We start from the raw sequence: 18,530 nt of genomic DNA on the forward strand, positions 1-18,530 counted from the left end.
CCCCGTTGTGAAAAATGTGTCTCATAAGATGCTAAAATCACAAGCCTATGGATTGAAGTCCAAATTTATACCATTCATACGGTACAAGACTTTTCAAGTTGTGAAATTAATGGCAGGGGTACTAGTCTTGGCTACTGAAACCTCCAGAGCATCTAGGAAGATACAGAAAACTACTCTGTTTAGATACACTATAAATAATCAAGTAGGAGTGAGGATAGGCAGGCAAAGTATGTAACATGATCCTGAGATTACTGAAAAATCTGAAAGAGAATATAAAATTGTTTAAATTATTAAAATGTTAAAAGAATGAATAGAAAAGAGTGATGGAAGACTAAATTTCCATTTACTATGGAAATTTGTAAAAGGAGCAAATAAAATTTCTAAAAATGAAAAATATAGTAATTAAAATTAAAAATTGAATGGGAGGGCCAAACAGCATATTAGTAACAGATGAAAAGAGAATGAGTTAGAAAGAGTTGAAAACATTGTCCAGGATGCAACAAATATGGTAAAACATAAAAGGAGTTTAGGAGGCAAGGAATGCAGATTGTAAAAATGTAAGTCTATAAGGAGTTCCAAAGTCAAAAGAGTGAAAATGGGGAACAGTAATGGTCAAAGAGATACTGAAAATTTTCAAATATTGGTGAAGAATATGATTCCCCAAATTAAGGAAAACCATCACGATAAATAAAAATAAGTCCACACCTGGAAAGATCACTGTTAAACTTACAGAAACCAAAAAAGAAAAAGAAAACAAAATCTTAAAATAATCTAGAGAGAAAATGCAGAGTATCTACAAAGGAATAAGATTTGCTGGTTAGCATACTTCCCATTGAAGTCACAATAGAAGTCAGACAATGCACTAATATCCTCATGGTATGTTATATAATTATATGATACAATATGCCACTCAACTCAGAATTCTATATCCTGTTATACCTCATTCAGAGGGGAGGACAAAATAATGCCATCTTCAGAGAAAAACTGAGAGTTTACCAATTACAGACTCTCACTGAGCTACTATAAAATACAATTCAAAAGGAAAGTCAACAAAATCAAGGAAATTAGGGATTAAAGAGACAAAGTGAACAGAAAAATAGTAAATGTATACAATTTAAGTAAGCATAGTGAAAATAATAATGAAGATAATTACTAAATGTATGTAATTGCTTTAAAAAGTTGAGCCAAAAGAACAAGAGAACAACAACATGAAAATGGACAGATGGTCAGAGTTAGAAGTTTGTAAAGTCCTTAAAATTTTGGGAGGAGAGTGAAAAAAGACTGATTAGATTTAAACTTCGTTAAATATATGTTTTAAACATTGAGGATAATTATCGAAGAATAAAAATAGGGATATTAATCAGAGTTCTCTAGAGAAGCAACCAATATGGATGGATGGATGGATGGATGGATGGATGGATGGATGGATGGATGGATGGATGAATGCAGAGATTTTTTTGAAATTTGTTTTAAGGAATTGACTCACACCACTGTGGGGGCTGTCAAGCCTGAGTTCTGTAGGACAAGCCAGCAGGATGGAGAACGAGGGAAGAGTAGATGTATCAAGTTCAGAGACAGTCTGGAGGCAGAATTCTTTCTTTTGGGGAGAATTTCAGTCTTTTCTTCTAAGACCATCAACTGATTAGATGAGGTTCACCTACATTATGGAGAGTAGTCTGCCTTACTTGAACTCTACTGATTTAAATGGTAATTACATCTGAGATACTTTCAGAGCAAAGTATAGACTTGCTTGACCAAAACCCAGAGACAGAGCCTAACCAAACTGACACATAAATTTAGCCATAACAAACAGTTATACTTTCCCAATAAGCGAAGAGAAAAAAATGTGGACAGTGGAATTTTCAATCAATTCCATAAAAGGCCAAAAATAGAAAAACAGAAGCAAAAAAATGGTAAATATAAAACACGAAATATGATAGAATTAAATCAAAATACAGTAGTCAGAGTAATTATGATTAGCTGCCTCAAGAAATAAGCCCTGAAAAATCAGTTGCTTACCACAATCCAAATTTCTGTCTCATATCGTACCCAATGTGTGTCAAGCAACCCTACTCCATCTCGTAGCTACACCATACCATGGAGCCTCTGAGGTTGTCCTGGCAGGGAAAGAGAAAGACAAAAGAGATATGCATGCTCTTCCCTGCCTTGGCCTGGACCATATCTGGTCTGTTGATCAGGAATAGTCACATACTTCAATCTAACTATAAAAGAGGCTGGGAAATATAAGCACATCAAATTTTTGATGAACATTAACTGTCTCAGTATCAAGTTATCTTCATAATAAATGCAAACAGATTAAAATTACTAGATGACAATAGTATTTATATTGGTTTAAAAATGTTGAAAAAAATACAGCCATCAATATATGGTGTACACAAAATACCACTAACTCTAAGGGTACAGAGGACTGAAAAAGAAGAGGCGCAAAGAGATACACCAGGGTAACACTACCCAGAAGAAAGCTGGTGTACTAATATTAATAATCAAAATAGACTTTATATTTTTTAAAAAAGAGTTAGATAAAGAAAATATCACAATATAATAAAAGGATCAAGTTAGCAGGAAGATTAAAAAATTTTGAACCCACAAAGTCATAACTGCAAAGCCTAAGAATGAATAAAGGCAAATGTGAGAATGAGGAAATCAACGTAACTATAATAATAAAGGGAGATTTTGTCATTTCTCTCTTAAAAATTGATAGGTCAAGCAAAGAGATGTAAGGATACAGATTTGAAAAGTACAATAAATGAGCTTGATTTAATGGTCTTATAGAACTCTATATTAATTAGGTAATTTTGTATGTCCCATTAGATAAAGCACTCATGAAACTTAAAAAAAGACAGAGCCATGAACTAGATCACAAAGCAAGTATAAGTAAATCCCAACACTCCAATAGCACCTCAGTTGTATTCTCTGAGCGCAGTGCAATAAAATTAAAAAATTACTCATCAATATTGTTCCCCAGAAATGTTTTAAATAAAAATCACACTTCAAAGTAATTCATGGGTCAAAGAAAAATATAGTTTGAAGTTACGAGTACAAAATATTTCATTCAAAATGGAAATAAAACAACGCATCACATCCAGTGGCACTAAAAAGGCAAGTGAAGTTTAAAATGCAGTTATTAGGAAAAGGTGAGAACTGAACCCAGTTATCTAAAGTTTCTGATCAAGAAGTTCAAAATAATATATAAAGAAAGGAATAAAAAATAAAAGCAGAAATTAACAACCTAGGGAAATATTAGGAAGCTGATTCTTACAATAAACAGGCAAAACAAGACTAAGTAACTAGAGCTGACACATATGGACGGGATTAGGAATGGAGAGGGGGACATACGATAGAGATAATATAGATTTAATAAATATGGATATACTCCAGTACATGAGCAACTTTTTCCAAAGAGATTTGAGTGCTTGATGAAGTGGACGATAAATCTAAATGTACTCAAAAAGAAAGAGTAAACCTGAGTAGAAGTCTCATCATTAAATGAGTTGAGTCAGTTGTTAATAATCTACCCATAACAGAATAATAATGTCTACCAAAATTTCAAGGACTCAATATCCAAAACATTTTAAAGAATAGAAAAACAAATATTCCCTGGCTTATTTTATGAGTCTGATATAATCTTGATGGCAGAACACTGTACGAACAAGACAGGATCAAAAAGAAAAACTATGGGTCAATCATAAATAGATATGTAAAACTTTAAATAAAATATTATCAAACCAAATCCAAATCTATATTTTTAAAGATGTAGACAAATACAGAAAAAGTTAATATTAGTCAAATATGGATGATGAGGATACAGGTATCTATATTAATTTCTTTTCTTATCAGTATACTTAAATTATTTCCTATTTAAGTGTTTTAACTAAAATGAAAGTAAGAGGAAATTGAAAATCAGTTCTCCAGGAAGATCTGCCCTGAAAAATATGAAGAAAGTGGTTTTTAAAGGCTCCTGGAAATGAAAGAGCATCCCTCATCCTTCACACCAACAAGAGGCCCTACATTTCTTTCTTTCTTTTAAAATTCATGATGCATGCATATTTTATTTCCTTTTAAATTGAAAAGAGAAGCAGGAAATTTCAAGCAACAATCCCCTGACCTAACTTTTCTCACCTCTAAACTCACACCCCCAGGGATAATCATTGCTAAGTCTTCCAACTATTTCTTCTCCTTTGGTCTCTCTTGATAATATCCTTATCATGCTATCATGCGATTAGTTACTTTAGGGAATTATCTATTTAATTACTGCAGTGATACGTGACATGAAGTTCACATAGATCCTATCACATCACATCTCCCTCTCACCCATTTCCCAGTGTAGGTATGTTATGGTGTTTAGATCCTATACGGTTTGCTTTTTAAACTTAAGTGGAGGGGCTCAGAGCTTTATTTCCTGTTCCTGTCAATGATGGACTCCCCACTCTATAAATGCAGACCTTTGTGCCTTCATCCTGCCTTTAGTTCCCTTTCTCCTCCCAACTTCTACCCACCCCCCCTTTTTTTTTAAAGATTTTATTTATTTATTTGACAGAGAGACAGCGAGAGAGGGAACACAAGCAGGGGGCGTGGGAGAGGGAGAAGCAGGCTTCCCGCTGAGCAGGGAGCCGATGTGGGGCTCGATCCCAGGACCCTGGGATCATGACCTGAGCCAAAGGCAGACGCTTAATGACTGAGCCACCCAGGTGCCCCCCAACTTCTACCCTTCTAACTTCCATATTGTCATATCAATAGAATTTAAATTTTTGTCTATAACCAGAACCTTAATTGGAAGCACTTCCTTAAAAGACCGCCTCTGATTTTTTTCAGTGCGGGAAGCCTGTGGGGCACTTGGTGTCTGGCTGCATTGCCCTGTGCCACCAGTGAAGGGGTAAAGGGCACTCTGTTCCATAAAATGATTTGCAGGGCATTATCCATTTTTATCCTCATGACTGACTCTCATCCTCTCACCTGTTGTTTCTGAGCCTGGCCACCTTCAAAGTCTGTGAGCCTCCTTCCTGGCTTACCCCCTCCTGAGCAAGGTGAGGGTCCAGTGACTGCAGAGGATTGAGGGGGGGAGTAAGTATCTAAGGACCTGTATTGATGTGGTGAGGGAGGCGTGTCTATCCTTCTAAAGTGAAGATTCCTCTGCTGAAGTCATACACTTTCTCTTACCTCCTTTTCTTTACACCACCATACTTTTAATTCCCACCATCTCCCCTGCACATTTTATTTAGTCTCTTGGTACTGTTTTGTGAAAACAGTGTCTTTTGCTCAAAATTCAGATTTTTTAAAAAAATTTTTTTCTTTTTCAAAATTTTATTTAAATTCAAGTTAGTTCACCTATAGTGTGGTTTTAGTTTCAGAGGTAGAATTGAGTGAAAATTCAGGTTTTATATTATTTTTTAAGATTTTATTTATTTATTTGAGAGAGAGAGAAAGAACACGAGCAGGAGGAAGGGGCAGAAGAAGAAGCAGACTCCCTGCCAAGCAAGGAGCCTGATGTGGGACTCCATCCCAGGGTCCTGGGATCATGACCTGAGCCGAAGGCAGTCACTTAACTGACTGAGCCATCCATGTGCCCCAGAAATTCAGACTTTAAATTAAGTAATCCATATTTCTGAGGAGTCTTTTGCTCTCTTCCTATATTTTATTTCCTCGTGGAGAGAATATGTTTGAGGGTCTCCACTAACCCATGCAGTGGTGGGAGGAGTCAGAAAAAGGCATCCCCACTGGGTGAGATACACCAGGCCACACAGTGTGGTGAGCAGTAAGCTGGCCAGTCCAGTGCCCCTGTGTAAACCTTTGGGCACAGTCCCAAGATCCCTGGGCTTTGGAAGCTGCTGAGTTTCTCTGCTTGCCCTGTGCTGTGCACAGTGAGCTCGCATGCTATTTCACTGCTTGGTGACTGTGATGTTTTGTTTCCTTCCTACTTGCTTTTTTCCAGAAAACAATGCTCCCAGAATTAAAATGTAGGCTGATAATAGACCCTTTAGTGGACAGAAACGTGGATTTTGAATATTTTGCTCTTTAACCATTTCTCACCCCAGGATGCCATGATTTTCATATAGGTAACACCTGATACACAGTAGCCGATCACAAATGTAGATGGCCACCTCCCATCTCCAAACACTAATGTCAGAAATCTAGCATGGCCAGGATGCGTCAGATTTTCAGAATTGACAAGATATTTGTATTGTCACGAGATATAGGAAAGTTGAAGAGAGAAGATGATTTCAAAGGAAAAATAAAATTACTTTCTTTCCCTATTTAGTTTGAGGTAATGTCTGAATATCTGTTTGAATGTAGATGTCATGTGGGATTTTTTTTAATGGATGGGAATTAGGTTCTAGTGGTGTGCTAGAATTTCTAAATCAAGTTGGGGAAAGAAAATCGCAGGAAAGAATTTGGGAATTAGAAGATCTGCCTTCAAATTGAGAGCATTGTACGATCTATTCTGATCCCTCCCTTGACTTGATTCTTATGGTAAATATGGTCCTTAAAGTCCAGATCCTTTTATCTGATTTAATATTCAATCTCCAACACTCTTAAGATCATTTCTTACTCTTCATTGGCCTAGTTATGGTACTTATAAGAGGTGCTCATGAACTATTTATTGACAAGTACGAGATATTACACATGTCCACATTTTAAATTTTCTCTTTAAGATTTTAAAAATTGTGATCATATACTTAATGTACTTAACATGTCAATAACATTACAAGATACAACATACAGGGTAATCAGAGATAATTAGAATTCTAACCTGTCCTCAAACCAGCAATAATCATAGATGTTTTCATTTGTCATGCTAATAAAAATAATACATTTTAACTTTTACCTAATTTATTCTTTGTTATACGTTTTCCTTTCTTTCCTATTATTCTGTCCTTTAATATTATTAATATTATTCCTAATAATTTCTTCTTATTTATTAGTTTTTGAGTCCTTATAGTAGCAAGATTCTTTGACATCATGGCTATTGGTATATAAATCATAAGGGTAAACACTGTGAATCTTGCAATAGTATGATTAAACATTAAGGCATTTCTAATGAGTGTTTGTTTAGAAATATGGTCATATCTTCTCTTCAGTCTGTCTTATTTAGTATTTGCTTTGTGTAATTGGATGAACCAAAATACATAAAGAATACTTGCAAGGTCATTTTTTAGTTTTTATTTCCTACATAAAGGACTGTGCAAATATTAGCAGAGTACATACTGCATTCAAAAGGCTCAATAAAATATGGTGTTAGTCAAGTTGTACCCTTTAAATCACATATACCTTGTATTTTATTCTGTCAACCACTGCTTAGAAGTCATTCACACAGTCATTTTGACTTCTTATTAATACCTACAATCATTGGGGGTGCCTGGGTGGCTCAGTAGGTTAAACGTCTGCCTTTGGCTCAGATCATGATCCCGGGGTTCCGGGAGCTCAGGTCATGATCCCGGGGTTCTGGGATCAAGCCCCACGTTGGGCTCCCTGCTCAGCAGGGGGCCTGCTTCTCCCTCTCCCTCTGCCATTCCCCCTGCTTGTGCTCTCTGACTCTATCTCTCTGTCAAATAAATAAGTAAAATCTTTTAAAAAATATACCTACAATCATTGGAATTTAAATTTTGTACCCATGTAGTATTAATGGGAAAATGGCATAACCCGTAATTGATATGACAATTGAATCTGCTGATAAGATTGGTGAGCATTTTTTCTCCATCAGCAGCTCAGCAACTTGTCTAACAACTGAGTGATTCACACAATAGCAAATATGGAAAAAGTCCGTGAGAATCGAAGTCACCTAGAAAAATATTGAATCTCTACGTAAAAGTAGTATTCATTAAGCCACTCTGATTTTAGTGATTTTCCCTGTATATGATATGCTCATTGGAGTCAATAATTTTAAAAACTAGATTGGAAACAAAAAAGCAAACTTCTGTTTTATGACCCAGCATTAGACATATTTAAAAATTCAGGGCATAAAATGTTAAAAATCAAAGGGTTTGTTTGTATCATCAGTCCGAAACATGGCAACTCTTTGGGGTGATGCTATAATGCAACATAAGTGAGAACTAATTTCGTTCAAGGTGGTTGTGCTCTCAGACTTGTTATTTAGGATTTCCACCTATAAGTGCAATAATCAAGAGGTGAAATGGCCATGCTGGATTGGACTTTGAACATCAACTGGAAAAAAAATATTAGGTCCTCTGAGAATGTTCTCCAACTCCATAGATGCTTCTCTATTGCCTTGACTCCAAATCCAGATTTCTTACAGTATCTGCTCATTCTGCCCCCATCAGCTTGTTCAGTTCGTGCCTCATTGCAGGAAGCTAGTGGCACCCATAGATGCTGGGGCAGTGGCTGTCAGGCTGTAGTTGGTGAAAATCTGTTCTCACTTAGTCATATATTTTTAAATCCTCTCTTGATTGTCCTTCTCGGTGTTCTCATCAAGCTGAAAGTGCCCAGTCACAAATTCTAAACTTGCAGTTTTGAGGATTCCTATTTCATGCAAGTCTCCTCTGTATGCTCACTGGCTTTCAGTCTTCTGCAGAGATTCATCTAATCTCTCTCCCATCTTAGGGCATAGTGTGCGAGGCCAGGACCTACAGCCTTTCAACAGATTTCTGACCACAGCCATCTCCCTGGGTTGTTTCTTCCTCACTCTTTATTTATTATTTCATTTTAATATCCTGTAGTATTTTTAAAATATAGGTCATATTAAAACACCTTTAAAATCAATGAACAGTGATTTCCTTATTTTAAAATTATGATCTTTTTTAATTGTTACAAAAGCAGTTCTTACCTGTTATAGAAAAGTGGAAAATACAAGCAAAAGGAGAAAATATGCAATGTGCATAAGCCCACCAAACACAAATGATCACTTTTATAATGTTGTTTATCTGCACATACCTTTTCCTGTGCAAACAGCTTTTTTGCAAATATAGAACTGTTTTGTAGCTTAATACATAAATGTATCTAATTAACATCACATGCACTTTTTTTTCAGTATTCTCAAAAATTGTATCTTTGGGGCACGTGGGTGGCTCCGTCGTTAGGCGTCTGCCTTCGGCTCAGGTCATGATCCCAGAGTCCTGGGATCGAGCCCCGCATCGGGCTCCCTGCTCGGTGGGAAGCCTGCTTCTCCCTCTCCCACTCCCCCTGCTTGTGTTCCCTCTCTTGCTGTATCTCTCTCTGTCAAATAAATAAATAAAATCTTAAAAAAAAAAAGGAACAAAAATTGTATCTTTTACAATGTACATAGGATTAGATTCTACCATTTCTTCTGAGAATTTATTTTACTAGAGTAAGAAATTTCTCCCTGATTTTTAACAACACTCTAACATACCTGAATATAAATTTCTTCTGATAAACACCTCATACAAACACATTACAGCGAATCACCAGCCCTTACATGTATCCCTGCATATTATTGGAACAATTTTCTTTGTTAAAAAAATTTTTAAACTTAAAATCATTTAAGTTATGTAATATCTTTGCAGAGTATCTCCTTTAGAGATACACGAGACTTATATTCTAAAATAAATTATTTCATAAATAGGGAGCAATGGAATAAGTCATAAACCATGCTGATGAATCTTCAATTACTTCTCTGACAAATAAAAACAAAAGCAAAAAGAAATATTCTACATCTGTCCTTAGAGACAACTCTTTGAATGAATTCAGAAATTCTGTCTCTAATAAAGAAATTATTGAGGACCATTTAGAAAAGTAATAAAAGTATAATATAGAAGGTAATATAAACAATAGCTTTTATAATTCTTTTTTTTAAGATTTTATTTACTTATTTGACAGAGAGAGAGAGCGAGCACAAGCGGGGGGAGCGGCAGACAGAGGGAGAGGGAGAAGCTGGTTCCCCGCTGAGCAGGGAGCCCAGTGCGGGGCTTGATATCACGCAGGACTCTGAGATCATGACCTGAGCCGAAGGCAGACGCTTAACCAACTGAGCCACCCAGGCACCTCTAAAAAATAGCTTTTAAATTTGTTTCTTTTTTTTTTTTTAAAGATTTTATTTATTTATTCATGAGAGAGAGAGAGAGAGAGAGAGGCAGAGGGAGAAGCAGGCTCTGAAGGAGCAGGGAGCCCAATGTGGGACTCGATCCTAGGACCCTGGGATCATGACCTGAGCTGAAGGCAGACGCTTAACCATCTGAGCCACCCAGGCGCCCTTAAATTTGTTTCTTAAATAATAAATCACTGGGAGAGAGGTATACCACCCTGATAAGCTTAACTTCAGGTCTCATATTCACATCTTCTTCTCCTGATAGAGCTTCCTCTGACAACAAAACACTGCCAGGTTTCCATGCTCCATTACGGTAGTAAACATTTTCTTTATAAGGGATTGTTTTTTTGTTCTACAGTTCCAGTGGGGAAGGCAGACTGTCTCCATCTTTGGATAATCAGAGCTTACTTTGGTGCTTGAGACAGCTAAAAACTTTTTTTGGGTAAATCAGTCAATTCCTTCATCAATGACATGGTACTTTAACAAGAGTTACTATGAATATTTAACAAATAGTAAGAAGGAGAATACTAACATGTATTAAAAGTCAATTAAATGGGGGCGGCTGGGTGGCTCAGATGGTTAAGCGTCTGCCTTCTGCTCAGGTCATGATCCCAGCGTCCTGGGATCCAGTCCCACATCGGGCTCCCTGCTCTGCGGGAAGCCTGCTTCTCCCTCTCCCTCTCCCTCTCCCTCTCCCCCTGCTCATGCTCTCTCTCTCTCTCTCTCTCTGTATCTCTGTGTCTCAAATGAATAATAAAAAAAAAAAAGTCAATTAAATTCCAAGCCCTCTATAAAATCTTTGTAGACTTTATCATTTCATTTTTTCCTGTATCTTTCCTTCTCTAAAAATGTCTTAGATTATCTCATATTTTTCATAAATAATCATTAATAAAAACATACAGCAGCCTACATATAATATTGTGTATGATATATTTTCATAAACATTTTTATATAATTTATATATACACATATACACACAAAAGAACTTATTATTTATAAAAATGCAATCTCTAAAAAGCAAGAAACAACGTATCTTGCAACTCTAAGAACCTCATTTGTATTTCCCATATGCCGTAGACACAGCTCAGAAACTCAGATGCAATGCTTATGAATATGTATGAAGTATAATTAGCTTGGAAAATGCTGCTTCATCACCTGTCCTGATATTGTTGATGTGCTTCGGTGACTTACTAAGCAATGTTGGAAAAGGAACTCTCCAAATTCCAATGAGTTGAAACAGTTCCCTTCATCCATAACATGTTAGTAGTTTTCATTCTGTTATCATATGAAAGGCTGGTCTTTTAAACCTGGGTTGTGGATATACTGTTTATGACTGACAGATGGATGTCATCAGGCCTTTACTTTAGTATTTTGGAGTGCTTCTTGAAACATTGAAAACCTGTCTATCCCTCTACATCCCTTGAACACAAACCTCTCATTTCCACTGCCCTTGCCTGAGGTTACAACTCTTTTTACTCTAGGCTATATTATGATAATAGCCAATTGGTGTCTCCTTTTTCTGCCACACACCTGCCCAGTTCATCTTCCTGGACTAAAACCCTGACCATACACTCTTACTCAGAAGCTTTCAATGGCTCCATGTTGCTTATTGCCCAGTGTTTTTAGCCTGACATTCGAGCTTTCCAGAAATTGACTCTAACCTACCTAACAGCCTTAGTTCTTCATACTGCCCTTCATAAACTCTACAGTCCTTTGCAACTGAAATACTTGTTCTGTTCTCCGCACATCAAAATTTCCTGCCTCCTTAGGGCACCTGTGTGGCTCAGTCAGTTGAGCATCCAACTCTTGATTTCAGCTCGGTTCATGATCTCAGGGTCCTGGGATTGAGTCCCACATCAGGCTCCACACTCGGCGGGGAGTCTGCTTGAGGATTCTGTCCCTCTCTCTTTGCCCCTCCCCCCACTCGTGCTCTCTTGCTCTGTCTCTCAAATAAATAATAAATAAATCTTTAAAAAAAAATTTCCTGCATCCTTGCCTTTCCTTCCCTTACCTGAGCAAGGAATGGTTGACTAAAAATCCAGGAAGAAATCATCAGCTTCCTGAAAAGCAGGAAAGACAAGATGCTTGGGAGCAAAAGAGAGGTGACATTCATAAGTGCAAGAAGATAGGAAATTAGCAGCAGGGAAGTCTATCAGCAGATGGACTTCGGTTAGGGCTCAGTCATGTTGTTGGATAAAGATGCCAAGGTCCAATGAAAGATCAATAAGTTGATAATCAGACTAATCAGAAAAAAATCAATATCCAATATTCAATATCAGGAATAAAAGAGGTAAAATCAGTACAACTTCTGCAGACAATAAAGGATTTAAAAAAAGAAAATTATTAATGATCTTATCCCAGAAATTCAACAATTTGAATGAAATGGACAGATTCTTTGAAAATTACCAACTACCCAAACTCACAAATAACTAACTTGAATGTCCATTAAAGAATTGAATTTGTACTTAAAAACCTTTGTACACATACACACACACACATATACACACACACCCACACACAAATTCAGCCCCAAATGATTTCACTGGTGAATTCCATGAAACATTTAAGGAAGAAGTAATAAATTCTTCAGAGAATTGAAGAGAAGAAAATATGTCCCACCCCATTCTATGAGGCCAGTATCATTCTAATACAAACCAAAGACATTATGAAAGAAAATTTTAAATCAACATCCCTCATAAACATAGATGTGAAAATTCTTGACAAAGTCATTACAAATCAAATCTAACCATTTATTAAGATAAGCTACAAACTAGGGGAATATATTTGCAAATTACTTCTCTGATAAAGGATTTGTATCCAAATTATGCACAAATATCTTTCAAAATTCAGTAACAACAAACAACCCAATAAAAAATTGGGCAAAAGATTTAAACAGGTGGAAAATAAGCACATGAAAAGGTGCTCAAGATTATTTGTCACAAGGAAAATGCAAATTAAAACCAAAATGATACACACACCTATTAGCATGTCTAAATTTAAAAAGACCGACTACATCAAGTACTAGCAAGGATGGCAAACATAATTCTCATACACTACTGGTGGGAATTTAAAGTAGCACAAATAATTTGGAAAACAAGTTGGTAGTTTCTTAAAAAGTTAAACATACTACTATATCATCTAGCTAATCTACTTCTAGGTATTCACTCCAGGAGAAAATGAAGGCATATGTGTATCTAAAGATTTATACACAAATGCACCTACAACTCAATTTACAATGGTCAATGCTGGAGATGACCCAAATGTCCATCAGGAGGTGAATGAATAGATTGGGGCATATCCATTTAATTAAAAAAGGATCACATATAGTTACAAGTACAATGTGGACAAAGGTTGAAATAATTATGCTGAGTGAAAAAAGACAAAAAAGAGAACAAACTAGATGAGCCCATTTATATAAGATTTTGTAAAATACAAATTAATAGTGATGGAAAGAGGAGCAGTGTTTGTGTAGAGATGCAAGGAAGGGTGGAAGGGAGAAATTAAAAAGAAATGAATAGTTCTCTACCTTAATTGTCGTGATGGTTTCATGGGTGTCTATATGTAAAAACTTACCAAATTGTAAATTTTAAATATGGGAAGTTTACTTATGTCTCAGTAAAACTGTTGAAAAGTGTAAAAAGGCAGACAAAAAGTGAATACTGGTCACCATTGTCCATAGTCCCTCAATTTCCCCAGCTCAAACTTTAGCCTCTTTCCATGTTGTCTGACCTTTCTCCCTCTTTTCCTCTCACTTCATTTCATTATTTCTTCCTTGCAGCAAATCAACTTTCTCTCCCTCCTTTATCCACAGACTCACTTTGCATATCCAAGATAAGCTTTAAAATTGTGGTTGTTAAATGCTTGCCAGATTATATTTTTCTAGAAAGACATTCACATTTCAAGGCTGTGGGAAAAGCTGTTTTCCTTCCTTCCTTCCTCCCTCCCTCCCTCTCTCCTTCCTTCCTTCCTTCCTTCCTTCCTTCCTTCCTTCCTTCCTTCCTTCCTCCCTTCCTCCCTTCCTCCCTTCCTCCCTTCCTCCCTTCCTCCCTTCCTCCCTTTCCCATCTTTGCCTAATTTCATCTAGTACTCTGAGTGACCCATATCATCAGGGTGACTCAAGATCATCAATACCAACATTAGTTATTTTACTACAATGATATTAGCATCTACTGAAACCTACTTTATCCCTATCCAAATTGATTTGGACTCCTGAGTTTTAAATTTCTTTCTCTACTTGATTGCTTCTCCTTCCTCATTGTCAGACAGATTGTCAGCTATCACTTCTGCTGCTTTCACGTGCCTCTTTAGAGAATCTTCATCCTTCTTTCTTTGTAATTTCCTTCCTCTCATCTGTTTTGATCCAGAAAACTTATAACCAAGGGAGTAAGAATGGCATGTAAATTTGGAACAGATGTAGAACCTGAGTAGCTAACTAAGGCTTATTTTTTTTTTTAAGTAAGGTACACTGGATTTGTGCCGCTTATACCGATGCTCTTTCCCCCCTTTTTTTTTTTTGAGATAAATGACACTATGTGATGTTAGTGTATCTAATTTCCAAGGGAAACTGTAGGACTAAAAATTTCTGTATTCTCAGTTGAAGAAACTGTCCATTTTCCATAGAATAATTTTCTGGATTTGTCAGCTCTTTTTGCAAGTGCTAGCTACATATGCATAATGTCCCTTTTTATTTATGTAGATGTATCCAATATGTCCTTTTGTAGATATCTTAGTATTACATCATCAATCTGTTCTGTGAACAGTAGAGCTGTTAGTATAAGACCTGAAAATAAATTTTACCACAATAGTCACAAATTCTATGATCTTTCCTAGTTAATGCTCAAATAATGTGACTGGTTTAAAAAAAAAAAAGTGACAGAGGCATTGCTGGTATCATTTGGAGTGTTATGTCTGGGATAACCTGAATTCAGCTTTATAACTTCAACAGTAAGTTTAGCATTCTCTGGCTCTTCTTGCACCTGAAATACTTTTCCAATTTAAACTTGACACTAAGATCCTGTTTAATTTATCTCTTGGTATAAATGTATTGCGTGATGATTGCTGAGGAGCAAATACTAGACATTAAGTTAAATGATCCCATTCCCATATCATTCTTCTATCTTTGTGTCATCTTTTTTAATCCAAGCCTCAACAAATACATCTTTGCTAGGAGGTGACTGTAGCTCAGAGATTGTTATTTAGAAGATTTTGTTTTGCTGTAGTGCTTGGAGACGTGTTTTCAAAAGGAGCGGTGTTTTTCCTCATTTGAAGGGGATAGGAATTGCTCCCCCACTTATCACACAACTCAAGTAAAATGTGCTTAGGGATAAAGTCAGTAGATATGTTCAGTCCTTAATTTGCTCAACAATTCTATAGCATTCAATACTTACCAATTATGTCCTTGCAACACTGCCAACCATCATGCTTTGAGTCACTTCTGCATCTCTTGGTTTCTATAATATCATGCTCTCCTGGTTTCTCTTTGCCCTCTAGAATCTCAGTTATCTTGCCAGTGCCTACCCCTTAAATGTTAAGATTCCTAAGGTTTCTGTTCTAGTTGTTCTCCTCTCCCAACAAACAGTCTCCTGACTTTAATCGCCAGTATGTGCTGATAATTTATAATTATGTCTGTAGCCCAGAATGCTTTCCTGAAAGTAAGCTCTGTACACCAGCTGCCCGCCAGATATGTCTACTCCATAATTCTGTGGGTTTTGATATGTGACACTTCTTCTTCTGTCCACAGGCAACAGGTCCTCAGGGTTTACTAAAGGAAGGTGCCAAAGGCTCTCTTCAGAAAAGCCTTGGGATTCTTAATGAAGCCAAGAAGTTAGCAAATGCCGTAAAAGGTTAGTGTGACCTCTCTTTGTTATTATTTGCAGGCTAATTGTAGTTCTATTTGGTAGGATATTTTATTACACTATTGGAAAAGTGGAATTGTTTCACTAGAGTTTTTATGATGGTTTTTATTATTGGGATTTAATGCAAGTAAACTATTTCACCAGTTTTATGACATTTTGTCATCACATCTCATTTTGCATTGGGTAATATTTCATAATTTTCAGACCTAATTTATATAACATCATTTCACTTATATCTAAAGTACAGTGACTTTTAAAGTATAACAAGTTTTTAAGAGTACCAAACCCCACTTGTTTTGGCTTCAGAAATGACAGTCACAAAGGAATGAGTTAGGCAGATGTAGTATAAATGTCCTTATGAAATTTTCAATTTGTTAGTGGTCACATTTCCTGAAAAGTTTTCACACTTTTTAAATACATTTTTTCTTGTATTTTCTTCCTAATTCAATCATCAAAGTGCATAAAATATCTACTCTAATCCATTAGGGGTTTTACATTAAAAATGTATTACTCAATATAGCTGCTCTCTAGGTAAGCTATTATATTTATTATTTCATTCAAATATCTCCTGTTTCTCTCTGCAGCCTCATTCCTTGCCATTTTCTGGCTTGCATCCATCTCCCCAACTTCCTGAAATATTCATGGTCCTTCCAAAACATACTACTATTCCAAGCCTCCGTATTTCAGAGTGTTAATCCTTCCTTTTGGAATGCCTCTCCATCTTTCATTCTTTTTCGTATAATTACCTTTTACCAGACCTTCAAGATGAAGCTCAGATGTCATCTTCCCCAGGAACCTCGACACCCCATCTGAACCACATGCCCCTTCTCACTGTGTACCTTTCTCACAGACTTGTCAAACTGCAACCATGTACTTCGAGTCCATCTTCTTGAGGACGGACATGGGGTCTTCTTTTTAGCATTGTTTTTCTAGTGTATAATATCACAGGGACTAGTCAAATCAGGAAATAAGCATATTTTTGAGAAGAACAGAATGGTATTGGTCTTTACTAACCTTAGAAAGAGAAGAGGTTTTATAAGCATTTATATTTGTCATGCTTTAACTAATTGTCCGTGGTCTCTAATAGAGGCTGATAGGAGATTACAACTTCTGGTGTCTGTGTGATGGTATTTTGATAGCAAAATGTTTGGACTGTGTGTCACAGGTGAAAAAAAAAAAAAACCTGTATACATGATTTTGTGCAGGAGCTTGCTCTTATTCTAACCTGAAGAGTAACTATAGAGTCAAAACCTATTTTCCTCTTGGGCAAGTTGAGTTGATCTCATTACTTTGTGGCCACTCCTTCCCATCCAGTGCCTTTGTCCAGTGCTAGGAAGGCTTAAGGTGAGGTGAGTGAGGTTAGGTCATGCAAGTGTAGGGTCAGGTCCTGTATTATTTAAAAGTTTAATATTTTGTTCATCATTGATCTTTTTTGAATCCATTTTAATCTTTTTAAATACTGCATTAAAATATTTTTGGTTACTGAGTGTTTTGGTGTCCCTTTAAATTTTATACCTGAGGTGAATGCCTGAGTCACCTCCCCTCACTCCCTGCTCTGCCCTCACCTCTATTTCCCCCAAAATACTGGCATTATAAAAAGAAAGAAAGAATTCCATTTTCAGAGATTTTTTTTTTCCAAGAAAAAAAGAAATCTGAAGACAAGGCGGTAGAAAGGGTTAGGAGACAGAAACGTTCATTAGTTTACATGTCTTTTTTTGTACTTCAGGTAGTACATTATTTAAAGTAATGAAAACCCACAAACTACTCAAGTAATAATTTCTCCAAAAATCCAAGCCAAGGCTCTGACGGAGATGGGAATGTTTTCTTGCTACATTATGACATTCCCCTGATTTGTGGCCAATTACACAAGTAATAAAATGGCTGTTAATCAGGGAAATGCCATATATTACCACCAGGAACTGCTGAAATAGGCCCCACAGAGCAAAACTCTTGACAGCAGCTATTAAAATAGAGATTTAGTCATTTCCTTTCTCTGGTGCCTGGAGTTAGAAGGAATAAAAATGGTGAGGCCAGTCTGCCCTCCATATGTCTAATTTGTTACTTGGTTCAATTCCGTATAATCCGGTGAGTTCATGCTTTAGTCACGAATGACTTAGTGCTGCCCCCTGCCATTTTTATGCTGTCCTTGCCTTGAGGGAGTCTGAACTTGCCAGGAGCAATTTGTTTTGTGTTTTAATTTTTGAATATACATTTGTTAAAAGTCAATTTGCCCTCGTACGCATTTGAAATTTGAAACCAGTCTACACTGCACTGGTTGAATGTCTACGGAGGTAAAAATCATGCCCTTGATAGATACGGAACTTGGGACAAATTGATGATCGAGAGAGCTAGAAGATGAATTAATACCAGCAGGTGAATTAATGCTCCTTTGCAGATTGACAAGTGAGTTTGTCAATCAAATGGCCAGTTGAGGTTCTCAGAGAATGTGTACAAGGCAAGGAATGAAGCAGAGGATGGTATATTAGAAGCCTGGGAATACTAAGACTTTACAATTATATACTTTATCTTATACAGAGTAACTTCTCAATATTATTTACTTCTTAATTTATCCCTAATTTTTGTCTTTGCCCAAGTAAGTGAAATCATTCAATTACTAAGGAGCAAAGAGATGACATTTCTGTAAACTGGATGACACT

General features: G+C 36.5%; 1 protein-coding gene across 1 annotated transcript in view; it reads left to right on the top strand.

Moving 5' to 3' along the window:
• LAMA2 (laminin subunit alpha 2) overlaps window positions 1-18,530 on the top strand; it is a 621,471-nt gene that overhangs the window by 512,220 nt on the left and 90,721 nt on the right. The window contains exon 41 of the mRNA XM_045865518.3: window positions 15,759-15,861. Within this exon, the coding sequence (XP_045721474.2) occupies window positions 15,759-15,861 (103 nt within the window). The remainder of the gene's footprint in view (window positions 1-15,758; window positions 15,862-18,530) is intronic.

Source organism: Mirounga angustirostris, unplaced genomic scaffold (assembly GCF_029215605.1).
Source record: "Mirounga angustirostris isolate CCGP_5_RB_7025 unplaced genomic scaffold, mMirAng1.0.hap1 SCAF_8, whole genome shotgun sequence".
NCBI lineage: Eukaryota > Metazoa > Chordata > Mammalia > Carnivora > Phocidae > Mirounga > Mirounga angustirostris.